This window comes from Acomys minous (genome assembly GCF_964271855.1).
Source record: "Acomys minous genome assembly, chromosome: 17".
NCBI lineage: Eukaryota > Metazoa > Chordata > Mammalia > Rodentia > Muridae > Acomys > Acomys minous.
Window position 1 is genome coordinate 65,642,939 of NC_140500.1, and position 18,832 is coordinate 65,661,770.

General features: G+C 38.7%; 1 protein-coding gene across 2 annotated transcripts in view; it reads left to right on the forward strand.

The window, feature by feature from the left end:
* The window catches only part of CTNNA2 (catenin alpha 2), a 1,110,979-nt gene that overhangs the window by 126,058 nt on the left and 966,089 nt on the right, over positions 1–18,832 (forward strand). For both annotated transcript variants that reach the window (XM_084766203.1, XM_084766204.1), the window contains exon 2: positions 736–842. In XM_084766203.1, coding sequence (XP_084622329.1) covers positions 741–842 — 102 coding nt within the window. In that variant the 5' untranslated portion in view covers positions 736–740. The remainder of the gene's footprint in view (positions 1–735; positions 843–18,832) is intronic.

Genomic DNA, 18,832 nt, shown 5'->3' on the forward strand with positions numbered 1-18,832 from the left:
CACATCTCTGGACAGAAGGAAGCTCAATCGAGAACTTGTCCCTATCAGATAGATAGATCCCTGGTCACATCTTTGGGGCATTTTCTTGATTTTTTAATTGGTATGAGATACTCCAATCCACTGCGGGTGTTCCCATCCTTAGGTAGGTGGTCTTGGCCTAAATAAGAAACCTAGTGAAGAATGAAGCAGGAGCGAACCAGTACATAGTATTGCTCTTCCATGTCCTGCCTTGCATTTCCTATCTTGGCTGTTCTTGATGGTGGATTATAACATGTAAGATGAAATAAACACTTTCCTCCCTAAGTTGTCCTTGGTTGTGACATTTATTTATGGCAATAGAAAGCAAACTAGAGTGTGAGATGAGATATACAGTAACCAGAAGATTTTTAGGCAGAGACTCATAGATGTGCCCAGAGTAGGCTACTTATCAGTATCTGTGAGTGAAGGTCTGCTGCAGATCTTGTGCCCTGATTTGTCTGTGTTCTGGTTTGAGTTCTAACATTACATTCTTACAGATTCCAACTGTAGTATCCTGATACATACTGGAATGCTAAGGGACCTTCCAAAATATCTCTGCTCCAAGGAGTTCACAACAATCAGTGATGGCTCTGGTTTTCCCATCTCTGATGATCTTCAAGCATCTTCTAGGATTGGGTGATAGTCTCTCTTTGAACTGCATAGTCACAGCATATGTCCATAAGCATTCTTTCTAATGGATGGCTTATGTTCCCACAGAGAGCATGACTTCTGCAACGTCACCTATCATTTTAAAATGGGATCCCAAAAGTTTGGAAATCCGGACACTCACGGTGGAAAGACTGTTGGAGCCGCTTGTGACACAGGTAAGGGGCTTATTATTATGTGCGTTTCCATGGTGACTTCCAGGATCCTCTCAAGACAGTAGAAGTCTTTAAGGAAGATACATCATAACATCATGCTGATTGTTAAGTATATATCATTTCTTCAACTGTGGACTCTCTTGTTACCTTATATGATTTAAAGTAGCCTTTGACAAATTTTCATGTGATTTAAAAAAATAAGTTGGTGAGATAATTAAAGAGAGGGGCCTCGCTGAAGGGAATGCCCATTTGCAACAATGGATCCAATGTCTAAATGAACCATTCCTCTGTCACTCTGAGATGTAAATACATAGTTAGGAAAAACTGTTGGCTGTTCCCTAGCAGTGAATACATATTTAATTCCTTTCCTCTGATTTTACTGGGGCAAGCTCCATCCAGTGATAACAGGGGGTTGCTTCATTTTTGTGTTGACACTTTTCCATTAGGTGACTGTCAAGAGCACAGAATGTCATCAGGATTTTAAGTGTTGAGAATCAATGTTTAGTGTCTCATGAATCATGTCCTTCACAATGTGAACCCTTAAGTTCCAGGAATATGAAAATGTGAACTTTTTTATGATGCATTTGCAGAGATTCATTATGCCACATGAAGCTTGAGGCTATTTTTATTGGTTTGTGCTGGATGCTTTAACAAATTACTATCACGTTAATGGCTTCAAGCAACATAGATTTATTGTTTGATGGTTTTAGAGGTCATGATTCTAAAGTCATGGCACTGGCAGGACTGCATTCTTACTGGAAACATGAGCAGGAAACCATGTTCTTGTTTTTTCTAGCTTCTAGAAACATCTTGCCTTATGTGACCTCTTCCTCTATATTTGAGGTCAACAATATAGAATCTGTGCATTTTTCTTTCTGGTCTCTGCTTTATTCATGTACCCTCTCTGAGATCGATTCTCTTAGGACTCTATTATATTGAGCCTACTCAAATATATCAGAAAGTGCTCTGCATCTGCTTATCCTTAACCTAATTGCATATTTAAAGTCCTTTTGCTATTTAAGGTAACATACTTAGAGTTTCCAAGAATAGAAGATAGCTGTTTTGAAGGGTTGGGGGATATAATTCAGTGTGGCATGCGGTAGCTTCTGGGTCCTCCCCATGTGAGAAATATTTTCATTAAGTCCCCAAGTTACTGAAAGGTTCAACCATTATAACTTCAAATACATTTCAAAGTCTCATTGATTTCATTGCCTTTAAACTCTCCAATCTCATATGAGTCGTTTAAGGAGAAGTCCATCCAAGTTCTTCTCCACTGATCTACCTGTGAGAATTCTAGGCATGGACTTCCAAAATGGATTGGTAACAGAGACAGGCAATCTCAGTTACAGACATACCAAGGTCAACAACAAGCAAGTAGAAGAAGAAACTTAGCCAGCCTCAAGTGTATAGCTTCCAGTGGGCTATTGTCACTGGATTCCAAGGCCTGTGAGAATCCCTCTGAGGTTTCAGAATCTGCCCTTGAATTATTTCTTTTTCATGGTGCACTGGCCACATTGCTCCGGTACATATTTGACCCAAATTTCTGCAGATCGAATTTGCGGGGGTGTGGTAATCCTGTTGAATTCTACCCTCTAAGTACAAGCTTTTAACCATTTCACATACCCCATGGTTTTCTGTGTGTACCTGTGATGACTCATTTTGTTGAACAGTCTCTTCTAAAGGTCTCTCTTTAATATCCCCATGTAGAGGCCCTGCCTCTTATGCAATGGTCAAGGGACTCCATGTCACAAGTCTAGGCTCTTCACAGCAGTTGTTACTGACTGACTACTCTGGTGTGTGTATGCACAGATAGCACTAGCAAAAGGAATCATAGAATAGGCTGCCTTTCTTCTTAAACAAAGAATGAAGGGCCTAAAGGTTTGGGGCTGACACTGATATATAATAATTCTTCAGGAATGAGGTTTCTTGGGAGAAAGGACCTTTATATTCTGTTTGAGCCCTGAGTTGAGAAAATATTAGTAAGAATCAGTAAGACATTAAAAGTCACTTAGCAAGGCCATAGAAGGGAAGGGCTTACTTTTAAAAGCTGGAGAGGACCTTCAGTACAAGATTAGGCATGATTTCTCATACCCTTAATCGCAAAACTCAGAGGACAAAGACAGGCCTGATTAACATGAGGCATTCAAGGTCAGCCTGGGTACATAAGGAGACCCTGTCACAAAACAAAACAAAACAAAACAAAACAAAACAAAACAAAACAAAACAAAAGAACAACACAAATTGAAGGCTAGAGGGCTACTCTAGAGTGAGAGTCCACAAAAGGCAGGAGATTAACATAAAAAAGAGGAGGGCACCTTCAGAGAAAATCCTCCAACAGAGAATGTATCTGACATTTGTGACTTTTTTTGGGCTGTTGGAAGTTCTGCATCATGTGGCTTTGTCTGGCACAGCCCATGTGGCAAGATCATGGAGGAGTCAGACATCAGTTAGCACCACAAAGTTGGAGATGAAACCACAGAACAGAACAGGACAAGACAGGACAAGGCAGGATGGGACAGGACAGGGCAGGATGGGACAGGACAAGATAGGACAGAACAAGACAGGACAGGACAAACAGAAGACAGAACAGAAAACAACAGAAAAGAAAAGAAAAGGAAAGAAAAGGACACAGCTTCCTAATCTAGCTGCCAGGCAGGGCCTGAGGCCTGGGTGGGTAGCGCCTGATTTTTCCTGGCTGTGGGAAATTCCCTCTTAGAGTGACCAGGGTTTTATAGAGGCACGTAGTTAGCATCTCCCAGCATTTCCCCCCCTGAAATCAACCATTTTCATTCAGGCATCTTCTGCAACCTTTGAAGACTGAGAAATTTTGGAATTATGAGTTTCCATTTCTTTTTTTAACCTTTAATGATTCTTCCTTCTGTTTACCTCTTTCTGGTCACATATTTATTTATTTATTTATTTATTTTTGAGTAACTGACCTGGAGAAATGAAGGCTTCTCCTCAGGGCTTCACTTAGCAACAGCTTCCCTGGCATACCTATGTTCATCACTATTTGAGTTTCCTTATAATTAAAAGAATCAACCCAGTGGTAGTTTCTTTTAACTGTCAATGGACTTTTCCTTTCTTCTTCTGCCCTTAGTAATGTCCCCTTTGTTGAGCAGATTGCTACCAAGTCTCTTTATGATGATTTGAGTCAGTCTCCAAGATGACAAACCCCATTTGCACCCTGATCCTGGTGTTCTGAGCTATCACCCACAATTAGAAGGTATACTTTTAAAAACAACCAAACAATTCCCCCTCACCACCACCACCACCAAAAAAAAAAAAAAAAAAAAAAAAAAAAACCTTTCTAGTAAGAAAGACAATGAGTTGGTGTCGGTGTGTCTGTGTGGTGGTCAGAGGACAGAGTTGATTCTCTCCTTTTACCTTCTGTGCTCTGGGAATGAAACTTACATTGTCAGGCTTGTTGGCAAGCACTTTACCTGCTGAGCCCAGGAAGATTTATTATTGTTGTTGTTGTCGTTATCGTTGACTCTCTTTGGGATCCTTTCACTCATTGTCTTCCTGTTATCAATCTGAAGACTAATAAAGTTCCGCTTTGCAAAGACACAAATTGCATTAGTTTCCAGTTGCTGCCGCAATGGTTTCACCACTGTTCCACCTTGTAGCTTAGCGACTACGGATATTTTACGTTACAAATTCCAGCTGAGAGGTCCTCATACCAGGATCTTTGAAGGGCTGAACTCTAAATAACTCCTTTGACCACAGCTCATAGGATCCCACCTTCCCCACTCATCCTCAACACTCTTGCCTCTGTTTCATAAGGTCCTGGTGACCATAGTGAACCCATGAGCATGCTTTAAGATGCTCTAACCAGGCCGGGCGTGGTGGCACATGCCTTTAATCCCAGCACTCGGGAGGCAGAGGCGGGCAGATCACTGTGAGTTCAAGGCCAGCCTGGTCTACAAAGTGAGTCCAGGACAGCCAAGGCTACAGAGAGACACTGTCTCAAAAAAACAAAAACAAAACAAAACAAAAAAAAGATGCTCTAACCATCTGAATAGCTGTTTTCATATATATCTTATAAAAATACATAATTTTAAGGCATTATAATGGTGACATCTTTGTGGGGAATTGGACAAATGTTTCATGTGTGCTTCCAATTTGGTTATAATTCCTGTTAGCTTTTGATGGTGTGCTGACTCCGGTACTCAGGTTGTGGTCTATAGATGAAAGTCAGTCCATGCGTGAACTATCGGCTAGTGGATCACAGTAATGACAAAATAAACAATGGAACATTTTAAAAATCACCAGATAAAATCATTTTGCCCTTTAAATATAATCACAAATTTGGGCTTGCATCTTAACTTTTAATTCTAAATTATTCTTTTCATTGTGTTTTATAAAAGGGTTGTTCTGTGAGCTGTTAGAGTAAGGGAAGTTGATCCTTTGTGGGAGGAACCTGTAGAAGAGCCTTTTAAGGAGATATTGTAGGAACAAGAACAAGTTGGTCTCACATGCTCCTCCATGAAAGCAGGTATAGATTGGGTACCTTCTCCTAGCCTCTTAAACATTCCCTTCATTATATACATGTCGGTAATGCTTAGCCAGTATACTAAATATACGAAAGTACTAAAACATAATAATTAGCATTACACAAGTGGTAAATGAGCTTAGTTTTCTCTTTTCCTACCATAATGGAAACATGCATGTTCAGGTTCTTATTATTTATTAACAAATGATGAATAGGTTTTCAACCATAAGATATTGTACAGAAGTACAATTATGTTGACTTTTAGCTCTAAAATTTTTACCCTTGTATTTTGTTCTTGAATTTAGTTAATCTCAGAACCATCACAAGATAACAATTAAAATGCTTGTCATTTCTAAGCTGTTTTTAATCCAGCTATCTGAATTTCTTCTGGTGGATAAAAGTCAGTGATTTAAACATTTTCTCCAGGAAGGATGGTAAATCGTTTATACCATATCTGTAGTACTTAGCACTGTGTGACTTCAGAGGGATTTCACTATGTAACTAACCGTAATATCCGGGAAAAACCTTCATTGATTGCAAGCTTTAACTTGCATGCTACAGTGTGATAAAAAATCTTTCATGTATGTTATTATTAAGCTAGAAATCTTTACACAATGGCATAGGAAGAAGCAATCCCAGCCCAGGAATGAGCTCTTAGTGGTCCAGCTGATGGGATCACGGCTTCTAGGAACCCATAGGAAAGACAAAAGGGAGAGAAAAAAATATTAGATAGAAATTCACAACTGACAGTTAAAGGAAAATGTAGAACACAGAGAAAAAAATTGAACCATGACACAAGCTGTATCAAATGCGAGCACACAACTTCATGAATAAAATATTGTTCATAGCAAGATTGGGTGCCCTGGGAAAGCCCTTCACTACTTCACACTTTCTTGGAAGGTTTGATAGTGAGTGAACAAAACAACAAGAAAAAGTAGAAGACGGGGTGTTCAGGGTCAAGCTCCTTCTCTGCAATAAGAAAAATGATATTGGTAATTTACTGTTGGTAAACATTTACATTTTCCAGTATAATTTTACCCATTATTAATTAAAATTTGTATTAAGGTTATGCGTTTGTCTGAAAATGCTGAGACAGATATCCTTGGAGAAATTTTGCACTATTAAAATCATGAAGTTAAAAGAGAATTCACCCTCCATCATTAGTAAGCTAATAAATCAAAGGTCATTCCAGTAGAGGAGGAGAGAATTTACTGGAACCTCGGTCTTCATTTCCTTATAGAAAAATGAGTCTATACCTGTAATACCAAGTGCCTGATAAAATAACATCATCGGTGTTTAAAAAGATTCATGAGTGGTTTCAAATTGTCCTGGCAGGCAAGAAAGCTCAGCAGGAGTTCTGTTTGGCTGTCTTCCATACCATTTTAAGGATTGTGCATTGGGTCATGTGAAGTTATGCTCTGGGAAATTCTTTAGTAGATTTTAACTTTTACTCATAGTATTAATAAGCACCTCATAAGCTAAATGATTAGAAAGGTATAGAATATAAAATTTCAAAATCTATTTTACATGTTTAGAAAAAGTACTTGATTTTTAACCCTCTCCTAGTGTAATCCGTCCCTCAAAGGAGCCATCATTTATTGACTCCCAACAGTACTTATTCCCCTTAGTTACATTTACAAAGAGAGAAATGAGAGATTCATTTTCAATTCAGGGGCTTATGAATCACACACAATTCCAAAATTAAAAGCAACATTCAGAAACAAAGTCCTTCCCTTCCCCGTATTTTTCATACCCCATCCTGTGCCTTCTTAACAATTTACACTATTTAATACTTTATGTATAAGTTGGCCAAAACAATGTCAATATAAAAGGAGGCCCCATTGTTCCCTGCTCTGTACCCTTTTTTCATCTATCTTAAGAATATAAGTGTTGATAAATGTCTTCATTCATCATTTATTTATGAGATTCACAGATTAATACATTTAGGAGGCTTCTATGACAAGACTACAGTTTTACAAAAGCTTTGCATACATATCTGTCAGTGAATTAAACAGAGCAAAGGTAAAGAATACATTATGATGAGGGGCTGTGCTCATTCTTTTATAAGCTTTTGTATCTTTTTCTCAACCTGTTTCCAAATATTTAACCTCTTTTTGTTTACTAAGTATTTTCTTACTATGTCCTATTTTTACTTTTGGATTGTGTTTTCTCATCCTTAGAAGCTAGTCTTCTGCTTTTACATTGAATTGAAGGTATATGTGTCTGAAACACAAAAATTCTTTAAGGGTGTTTGATACTTCTCTATCATTTTTCTTTAAAATTTGTATGTGTAAACATAGATTCATAGCAGGGATTGAGTGTAAGCAACTTGGTCATGACTCAGAGTTACCTTTTCACTTATATTAACATTTAACTGAATGGCTCTGTAATATTTTTAATGGCTTACAAATAATTTCACTTCTTAATATCAACAGCCCTCAAGTTGCTAGGTGTACCAGTAAATGCATATATCTCAAATGGTCCTGTTGAAATACTTTGCTGAATTTAGGGCAAATTGTGAGACAATCATTGATAGCTACTTCTGAGACACAGATTTTACTGATGAATATGTAATCTGAAGTCAGATTGATTTTGGTTTCAGCAATAGAGGCTTAATATTTTAATGTCGGCTACCAGATTGGAGAGATGACGCTTCAGTTATATGACCAGCTGTATAGGCCAGAAAATCCTTTCAAACACACACACACACACACACACACACACACACACACACACACAGAGAGAGAGAGAGAGAGAGAGAGAGAGAGAGAGAGAGAGAGAGTGAATGGCCTCTTGTCTGTGAACTAATTACTAATTGCAATTAATGGGGTTTTTGAGAGGATAGAAAGAAAGATTTCAAAGTGATACTTAAACTATTAAAGATGTAATTATGTTATGTGTATTTTTGTCTGCTAACAGTTTTTGCAAAATAAATCCAAGATGAAAACTAACTGAATATCAAGTTTAACTTCACTGATATTTTTGAGAGACAAAAATCATTGCATATGACAAAAATATGTTAGTGGAATCCTAGTTTAGTTGTTTGTTTTATACACACACACTCACCACTGGAAGTAAAAGAGGCACTGTTCTCTCTCTCCACTGTTGGAGACAGCTGCTTTCAATCACAGATTTCCAGAGCACTGTGGTGTACTTTCACTGTGTTTGGCATACATTTGCCCTCTATTAACTGGCACCATCTGCCCACCCATCTCTAGGAAAGCCAGACTTAATAAGTAAATCATCACCATAGTTTGAGACTTCCGACTAAGTCTCTTAACAGGGCCATGACTAAATTCTCTCATATCAGAATATTTATTTACAAAAAATGTCTGAAATAAGTACAAAGTCATTATATTTTGTGATAATAAAATCATAATATTAATATCATGCTGAGACAATAAACCATAGGAAACTAGTGGTTGCTGAGAGAAAGTGAATGAATGAATGAATGAATAAATGAATGAGAAAATGAGGCTCAATCAGAGATGAGCCCTAGAAATGGTTATCCAATCAAACCAGAGTAATTTACACAAAGACAGCACTGAATGAATCCAGCAAGTTATATCTGTCTGTCTGTCTTTGTGAATATGTAAGCATCCATATATGTTCATATATGTGACAATAACAAAAAGAAAAAGATGCTGTCAGTGTGCGAGTGGGGCCAGTGGAGGGAGTTAGAGGAAGGAAGGAACTTGTTAGGGGCTGGAGGAGGGAAACGGAATAAGGAAAGTGATGCAATTAGTTTATTTTAAAATGTTTATAATTAAAAAGAAAATTAAATGTCTCAAGCAATGTGATGTGAATATGCTTAATTAATATGCCACTTCACTTAGTAATTTCTATACCTTGAATGTTATTTTGGGTTTTCCCTCTGCTTTCCTAAAGATCAGCTTACTCAATTCCAATCTCTCCCACTTTTCTCGTGGGAGTGAGTGTGCATGTGTCTGTGTGTGAGTGTGTGAGTGTGTGTACATGTGTGTGTGAGAGTTTGTGTGCATGTGTCTGTGTGCATGTGCCTATGTACATGTTTTGAGAGGTTTGTGTGGTTGAAGACATGGTTCACCACATCTGGCCTTTAAGTGGGTGACAAGTGATGGGGATCCAAACTTGGTTCTTTCTCATTGGAATATAAGCACTTTATCAGCTAAACCATTTCTTGCCTCTTGATCCTGATGTTTTACAAGCGAAGGCCTCACAGAGCCGGGCCCAAGGTCAGAACTAAATGTCCTGATTCTGTTTCATTAGATTCCATGCTGTGAACTCCCTACTGCTCTGAACTTACAGGGGACTCCCCTCTATGAATATACAGCTCACTGCAGCTCCTCACAGGCTCTGGGAAGGAAGACAGATACCTATGTTTCTCCAGGCCTCATGTCATGCTAGAGCCTTCTAGGAGTGTTTATTGACTTCATTTTATGGCTTATTAAGGTAAATATTACATCTGCATTTGGTAGTTGAGCAAAGCAAGACTTGAACATTTAAAAGAAGCTCAAAGTTGGGCTAAACTGAGTTGTACTAAAACATGGACTGAGAATATTGATATCCTGACTGTGTCAAACACATCGAGGGAAGGAGCAACCAGCATGAAAATGGAAGAGAGTGTGGGTTAGACTTCAGACCCCAGAGGGAGGTAAGGGAGGAAGAGAAGATACCAGAACATACTCCACAATAAAGAGATAGGACCAAGAATGAGGCTGATAGAGATCTTGCTTGGAAAAGACAGCCTACTTTCTGTTGATTTGCCACCTGATTCTGGTAAAAAACCTGCCTTTGTTGACATGGATTCATTTATAATAAAGTCCTCAACCTGCAAATGAACAAGTTAAATTGGAAAGTTTGTTTCTTATTCAATGGTTAGTATGTATGAATGTCTCAATTTTTGAAAAACTCTTTCATTCTGTTTAACAATAAGATCAAGCTGTTAAAATTATTTCCCTTCATGTTTTCTTTAAGTCTGAGTAATTCAGTGACTATTTATAATGGGAAAAATATAATTTAAAATTAAATTTATAAATGAAAGTCATGTCAAAAATGAATAAGATTTTATGTGTTTGAAAGAAGACCATTAAGGAAGTTTTACATGAGCTAATTCAGTAATTTCCAGGAACACATTTTGAGAGGTTAACAATCAAAATTACTCTGATTTACACAGTATAGAAACCTTACCTGAACTAGAGACAAAAAGGAAGAAAAGAAAAGAAAGAGGCATCACACCAAGCAAAGGAACACCTATAGAGTGATGCTGCAGCCACTGAGAAAGGCTGAGACTGGCAAGCTAGCTAAAGGTCATCAGGTGTCTGAGCAAAAGGAGCAGCAACGCCTCATTTCCCTTCTTCCCATGCTGCTGTTGAAAGTGTAAAATGTCACCTTTGCTTTCCCATAATTTAGAAGATGAAGACAGCAAAATCACTTGAAAAATCCAACCACATATTCTGAGAGTAAACCTCTCAGTTCTAGTGACACTGATGTCTCGGTTTAATGGGTTATTTTCTTAAAGAATTATTATTATTTTTTTAATTTGTGTTGTATGGCTATGTGTATACTTGTGTGTCTGTGTGTTACCTTTGCATACAGTTACCAGGAGAGGCCAGATGAGGGTGCCAGATCCCCTGAAGCTGGCTTTGGTGGTCCAGATGCTGTGAGCCTCTGCTATGAGTGCTGGGAACACAACTCAGGTTTTCTGGAAAATTAGCAAGCTGCTTTGGCATCCAAGCCATTATGGTGGGACTCTTCACTCCTTTGATTATTTTTAATTCTGTAACCTACACATTTTCTGTTCTTGATGTCTGAGGTTTCATCTTAGTAATCCTTTCCTTATTTCTCTATTTTCTTCGCTGTGGAGTCTATTTCATCACTGTGGTCTTTATTATAACAAGTATACTTACAGCAGAGTTCTATTTAAGTGCACCTGAAACAGCTCACTTGGGGGATGAGCCCTGATATATGCCTGTCTTCTTGAAACCATCCCCTTTTTCTTCAGTAATAATATCACAGGCCTCATTCCAACTGTATCTTGTTTTTTAAATTTTATTTTATTAATTTATTCTTATTACATCTCAGTGGTTATCCCATCCCTTGTATCCTCCCATTTCTCCCTCCCTCCCATTTTCCCCTTACTCCCCTCCCCTATGACTATGACTGAGGGGGACCGCCTCCCCTTGTATATGCTCATAGGGTATCAAGTCTCTTCTTGGTAACCTGCTATCCTTCCTCTGAGTGCCACCAGGTCTCCCCCTCCAGGGGACGTGGTCAAATATGGGGCATCAGAGTTCATGTGAAAGTCATACCCCACTCTCTACTCAACTGTGGGTCCTGCTCAAACTATGGCTCCAGCCAAGGACAATACAGGCTGCAATCTACAACTGTATCTTGACTTGAGAGATACGCTTGTCACGCAGCTCTTAGCTAGCTGGCTCAATCGTGATGGTCCTTCTGTCAATGTCTTGAACATTGTAGACACTGCTCCATTTCTATCTGAGAATGCTATCATTTGCTGTATCAACCTTATATCGATCAGCAATTTTATACCATTTCCATGACAACACTGAGCCCGTTCTCTTGCCTTTTCCATTTTTCCACCTCTCTCTCCCTTGCCTTCCTCCCTATTTCCTCCTACTTCCCATTTCTGCACTGTCTTTTCATCCTCTCTGCTCCTGTCCTCACTTCTTCTTTCTTCCCATCCCTCTTATCACCATCCTTTTGTCAGAGCATTTGCTACATCTGTGCTTGTCCTCTGGAGTGGGGTGTAATCTCTCTGGCTTCTACACCGGATACTGAGGACAGGGACAACATTAGTCCAGTTCACACACTCATCTTCACTGCTGTGGGCATAGAAAGTTCTGCATGAACATTTATTGAAGAATTAAACAAAACCATTTTTTAAACTCTTTAACATATGCAAGACAGATATATTACTCTGTCTCCTCCATTCTTCCAGAATAAGCAAGTGGCGGAAAGTAATTCCATACTTCCACAGGTGTTTCATGAAGACATTGATAGTTTTGACAATAGTATGTCTTGTGATTTTTTTTTAAAGGTGAAAACACCCATTAATTTTTTAAATAAAATGTATCAGCGTTTAAATATCTAAAAACCAAACTGAGTGATAATGAGATAATTTTTATTTGCATAATAAAATGTATTATGTATTAAAATATACATAATACATATACACATTTTATATGTGTTATATATGTATTATATAAAATAATACATGTTTATGTACCTATACAAAAGATTGATGAATATTCTCAGAGTTCCTATACTTAATTTATATTTTCTTTGAGAAATTATGTTTACTCATTATTACATTTAAAAGGAAATTGCCTGGGGCTGGAGAGATGGCTCAGTCATTGAGAGTACTTGTTGCTCTTTAGAGGAACATGTTTAAGTTTCAGAACCCACACCTGCCTCAGAACATCTCTAAGTCATATTCAAGTAGATCTAATTTACTCTCTGATTTCTGCAGGCACAGGCACCAATATGTCACTCACATGTATGTATCAGTAAAACACTCATGCACATAAAGAAAAATGTATATATATATTTAAATTTTTTAAAGAAATTTTCCTCCTCCACGATAACTGTTCAAATATATGTATAGGCTTTAAATATTGATATGTAGCATGATATTTATTGAAATTCATTAAAAGATTTTGAACTTCCCTTTTGTCAAACCGCCATTCAAAGGCCAATTCCATACACACTTTATTTTTACTTATTTCCCCATGTTTTATGTGTGTATGTGTGGTGTGCTTGTGCCCATGTATGGGTACATGAGCATATGTACATTGGTGTGCATGCACAGCAGTGTACATCCATGTGGAGACCTGAGGTTGATGTCATGTTATCATCATTCAGTCATCCACCTTACTTATGAGGCAGTCTCTCTCAGTCAACCTCAGAGCTCATTGATGTGGTTAGGGTTTGTAGCCAACTCACTCTGGGAATCACCTATCTCTTTCATTAGAAGCTTAAATTATAGGCCAGCCACTATTACACCTGAGGTTCACGTGGGTTCTGTAGATCCAGCCTCAGGCCTTCAAGCTTGCAGCACAAGGGCTTTCCCACTGACTAATGCCTGAGCTCCATTTTCACTTCTGAGTTGCTTGCCTGAGTAACCACACAAGGCCTACACTCTCTGTCATGGCTGACAAACTTAACAATACAAACTCATGCCACCCAGGTAAAGTTGAATGTCCACCAAAAAAGAGAACCTTGTCATCTGTCAGAATTAGGCCACATTTGAGACATTCATTCTTATATTAAAAACTTTTTTGTTTTTTTTTATTATGCCAACTCAAAATGGCAATTGATTTTATAACTGATTTGTAAATTCTAGATATCCTTAATTTTATAGCTCAAATAACTATTTTTTTTACCAATGCTGGAAAGAAAAGGCAGAGTTATCACTGTTGTTTTTCCAAAATAATTTTCTTGCCGGAGTTAGAGCTCCATGGAAAAGCACTTGCTTGGTATACAGAAAGCCATGTGTATGAAAAGCAAAATTTGGCCATCTTAAATTAAGTTCAAATTCTTTTCTAACATCTTTTTTTTTTTACCTGAATGATTTTCTTTCTTGTGACTTCTGTCATGATTTCAAGTCTCAATAAAAAGAACTTCCCGTGGAGAAATCGGAGGTCTCTCAGTTCACCCATACGTAGAACTCTGGCCTGGTCCCTGACTCTGAGTGGTACCTGTGTGCCCCTTAGGAATGCCCATCTTCATGTGCCACTGCCTCCAAATTTTATTTTTAAAGACATATTTATTTTTATTTTTTGGTTTAGTATTTTGTCTGCATGTATATATGTGTACTGATACCATGGAAGTCCTGAAGAGGACATTAGATTCCCTGGAACTGTAGTGATGGATGGTTGAGAGCCCACCGTCTGGGCACTAGAAATCAAACCAAGGTTCTCTGCAAGAGCAGCAAGTCCTCTTACCTGCTGAGCCAACTCTGCAGCCCAAAATCCGCCTTTTTGGACACAACTTTCACCATCCTCCAAGATTATCTTGTGCTTTCTCTGTCTGGCATTATTCCACACTGTGTAACTCCTGGTGTGTGTATGAGTGTTCATGCACATGGGTTTCACTATGTTGATTTTGATTTTAGTGTCTGAAATGTGTCTGTAACTCACAAGACCATGGACTCTGTTCTCTTTAATTTCTTCTCTTCATTTAAAAATTCACTTTATTGCTTTTATTTATGTGTATCCACATATGTTTGCGTGGGCCGTGGAAGCGAGACGAAGACTTCAGCTACTGCTGGAGGTACAGGTAGTTGTAGCTGCTTGATGAGAATTCTGGGATTGAACTCGGATTCGCTGGGATTACAGCAAGGACTTTTCACCTCTGAGCCATCTCTCCACCCTCACCTCCTTTTCTTGGCATAGCATGAACAAGCAACTTTAGGAGTTTCTACTGCACGGAATAATGAGTTTATGGCTGACACACTGTGTGTCCGCCTCCGAGAAACAGGGGATCCTTATGTTTCCTTGTGCTCTCTCACCACTGAGACAGACTCCAAGCTATGTAGAACTCATCTCCTATAACAGCCCCCTTGCAAGATTTCATAGATGTTGCTATCTATTAAAAGTGTATCATAAAATAGTACCAAGCTTGGGAAGATGTCGCCTTTATCAACCAGCTGTTTTGGACACTATGGTCCCAGTATTGCTGATAGGTTTGCTGTGTTATTTCTTCAGCTCAGAATAGTAACAGAAGTCAGGGAATAAGGTGGTTGGGTTTCCAAAGCTCTCCTATAGCTTTCGAGTTAGCTACAAAAAGAAAAAAAGTATAAACTGCTTGAATATGATGCTATTACAAAATATAGCTATTATTTCAAATGCACAGTGGTGCCTGTAGTAATGGATGAGATGGTAATTTCATCCTAAACTGTAGTTTTCAATGGCTTATTTAACATGAACTCCCAATTTACAATGTTGACTGAAACTTCTCAAGCTTGTTTTCATGCCCTGGGGGAGTTTCATAAAGAGCAGAGATAGAAATCTCTTTAGCTGTCTTATTGAAGCATAGAAAAAATATAACATTCTCCCAACTATTAAAATTTGGGAATATTTTGGTGACATGTACATTTTAAAATGCTTTTCAATGCTTAATCTTTCACATAGGTATATTGTTCAGAAAGGACAGACTGTGTAATTTAACATACTCTTCAAACATTTAAAGTAATTAAAGATAGATGTTAAAATTTTAATCACATAAAATGTTTTTCTTAATTGAGTATGCCTTCTATAAGATCACGTTGTTATGGTGCTATTAAAGGGTGCCTAATTTCACTTATTTATCTTTGCTAAACACTACTCTATGGCCACATGCAGTCAGCTGGCAGGCACTATAGTTGACATCTATGTCAAGGGGCACTTGCAAATACTTGCTCATTTGTATTCTTTTTTTTAATTCTAGTCATGTCAGTTTTTCATTACTCACCAAGATTCCCAAAGCGCTGACAGTGTGGCTATTGCTGTTTTTGTCTGCTTTCTGGGACTGTCATTGTTGAGGATATCATAGATGTATCTACTGTCCTGCCTGAATTTCCCAAGCTAGAGTCATTTGAGAAGAGAGAATCTGTCTTCATCAGCTGGGCCTGTAGGAAAGTCTGTGAGGTGTTTTCTTAACTAATGATAGAAGTGGGTGGTACTACCATGGGTTGTGAGTTGCTTAACCAAAAGACTGAGAAAGCAATGGGGAACAAGCCAGTTAATAGAATTCCTCCATGCTCCTGTCTCCAGGTTCCATCCTTGAATTCCTGCTCCAAGCTTCCCTTCATGGCAGACTGTAAGCTGTAAGAAGAACCCACTTGTCCCCAAGTAGATTTTCGTCGTGGTGTTTATCAGAGCAATAGAAGGCAAACTGAGAAGGACTTAAAAATTGATTTTATTTTATTTTTTTAACCTTCCTTAAATTAGAACTCCTAAATTTGGAAGAACACATTGTGCTCACTTAATTCTATCACTCTCTGGGTGTTTTTAAAGGACTGCAAAGTGGACTGGAAATCCTAAAGGACTTGCATGTAGCTGAGACAAATAGAAAAGTACTATGGGGTACAGAGGAGGGTGGAAGACATTTGTTCTCGTCCTGGATTTAGAACAGGAAGTGATTTCAGGCTCTCTTTTTTCCTGTGATCTTTGGTGGTTTAGCATCGGCAAGTGCCTTTACCAGTTCAGCATTCTTGCTGGCATGAATTATGACTCTATTATTACAAAGCACCTTTATTAGAATCTGGGTGGTGCCTGCTTTCGACTTCCAGTTCCTGTCTGGCCAAGATTGATCTTTACGTATGCTGTAATTTTATTTTTACAGTCTCCCCCTCTAATTGGGTCTTAGGATCCATACAGTACTGTGTTCTTATATATACACAGTTCGTGTCTTGATGGTCAGCTGTCTTTGATTCTCTTCCTTATGCAGCTGCTGTGAAGTCAGCAGACAGAAGGAGATGCTGGGCCTTGGTGAATCTGCTGGTGGAGAGTGATTTCTTATGAAACAGAATTATTCACAAAGGATGATGAAGCATGGTTCTAAATCATGGACACAAGTGTGGGTTACCCTAAACTAGGGACCTCCGTAGAGGTGGACACACCTCAGCACGCTGCTTTTATTTGGCTTTGTTTTTAAAACTATATGTGACCTTAGGAAGAATACTCTTTTTGTGGTGTGTGTGTGTATGTAAAGTGAGAATATGAAATATCTCTTCTATGGTTCTTTCCTAAGACAAAATATCTTCCTTTCCAGTGCCCCAGGTTTCTATGAATTGTGGAGAATGGCTAAAACCACAGGGAGGGAATACTGTGAACTGAGAGTAGCCAGCTTTGTTTTACATTTGGAACTTAAAAGATGAATTTAGCTTCAGTAAAAATGTTATCATGAAGAAAAATGTGGATAAATATATGTATATACACTTCCGTACAACAAAGGCTACTGCCCCGGTTAGTCTTAACTGTCATTCTGATAAAGCTTTGAATCACCTGCAAGAGTCAGCCACGAGTGATAGTCCATAAAAGGTTTCTTACGGGCAAGTCTGTTGATTATCTTAATTGATACAGGAAGATCCAGCCCACAGTGGGTCCTCCTGTCTCTTGGGCAGATGGTTGTGGGCTGCATAAGCAAGCCATCTAAGCCTAAGGCAGTGTACTAGCCAGTTAGTGGCATTCCTCCATGCTAAGCCTAAGGCAGTGAGCTAGCCAGCTAGCGGCATTCCTCCATATTTTCTGCTTGAGTTCCTCCTGACTTCTCTCAGTGATAGAGTGCGACCCGGCAGTGTAGGCCAGATAAGCCCATTCTCCTCACAAGTCGCTTTCAACCAAAATGTTTTATCACAGCAATAGCCCAGAATTAGAAGAGCCATGACTATGTCTTAGCTAGAAAGACAAGGCATGTACTCCCCGCATGTGTGTTGCATGGCATCTAAGTTACATAAAGAGGTTTTTGCACGTTCGCCCTTAAGTGCTGTTACTCCATGGAGGGGACCCTTTTATGGTGGTTATTTTGTATGGAGGTATAGAAAAGCTGTGAAACAAGAAGGCTCCAAATTATTATCTTCTCTTCTTTTCTCTCTTCTGACCAGGGGAGCTTCATTTGACTTACTTGTTCCTTTAAATTCTATAGACTCTGGTCTTTTCCTCATGGTGCCTTGAATATAACAGAGAAGCGAACCACCAGGATTGAAAGTTTAAAAGTGTTTCAGTTTCTTTTGTCAAACTCTTTCTGGAAGTAAGCTTAGGTCACATGAATGCGGGTCAGCTCCATATCTGTGGTGGGGCAGAGGTGAACGTTGTAACTCCTATTTAGGGCGTGAGCTCATCTTGAAGATCACAATGGCTGGTCATCCATTATGATGACCTATAGAAGTTTTCAGACCTGGAGAAAAGAGGTGAGACTTCATCTCTGAATCTTTTTCTTTTTAAAAAAGCATCAAGAAGGACTCTAAATATGTAGTTGGGAAGAAAGTTGAGATCTGGAAAGACTAGCAAGGGTCATATTTCTTTAAAAATTATTTCCCACATCTTGGAATTCACTTTGTCTACAATCCATGTCTGTATTGATTTTAAGTATAAAGGCAGGATTTCCCTGTGTAGCCTGGCTATCATGGACTTACTTTGTGTACCAGGCTGGCCTCAAATTCACAATAATCTGCCTGCCTCTGCCTTCCAAGTGCCAGGTGTTGTCGTGCATACATTTAATCACAGCATTTAGGAGGCAAAAGTAAGTTTATTCTATATATCTAATAGTTTACACAACAGAGTGGCTCAGTGTTCCATCAGCTTGCACGGGTTAAGGTGGTGCTTCTTGGGCCATCAGAAGCGTGCTGCGGGAGACCCTTACAGCCAGAATGCAGACATTCCCTCCCGCTCTCGCCCCCTGCTTTGCTTTATGTTCATGCTTAGACTTAGATCGACATGGTTTTGAATGCATTTCTGATACTTTGTCTTTTCCCAGAGGATACCTCTTTCCCTTTTCCTGTCATTACTCTTTATTT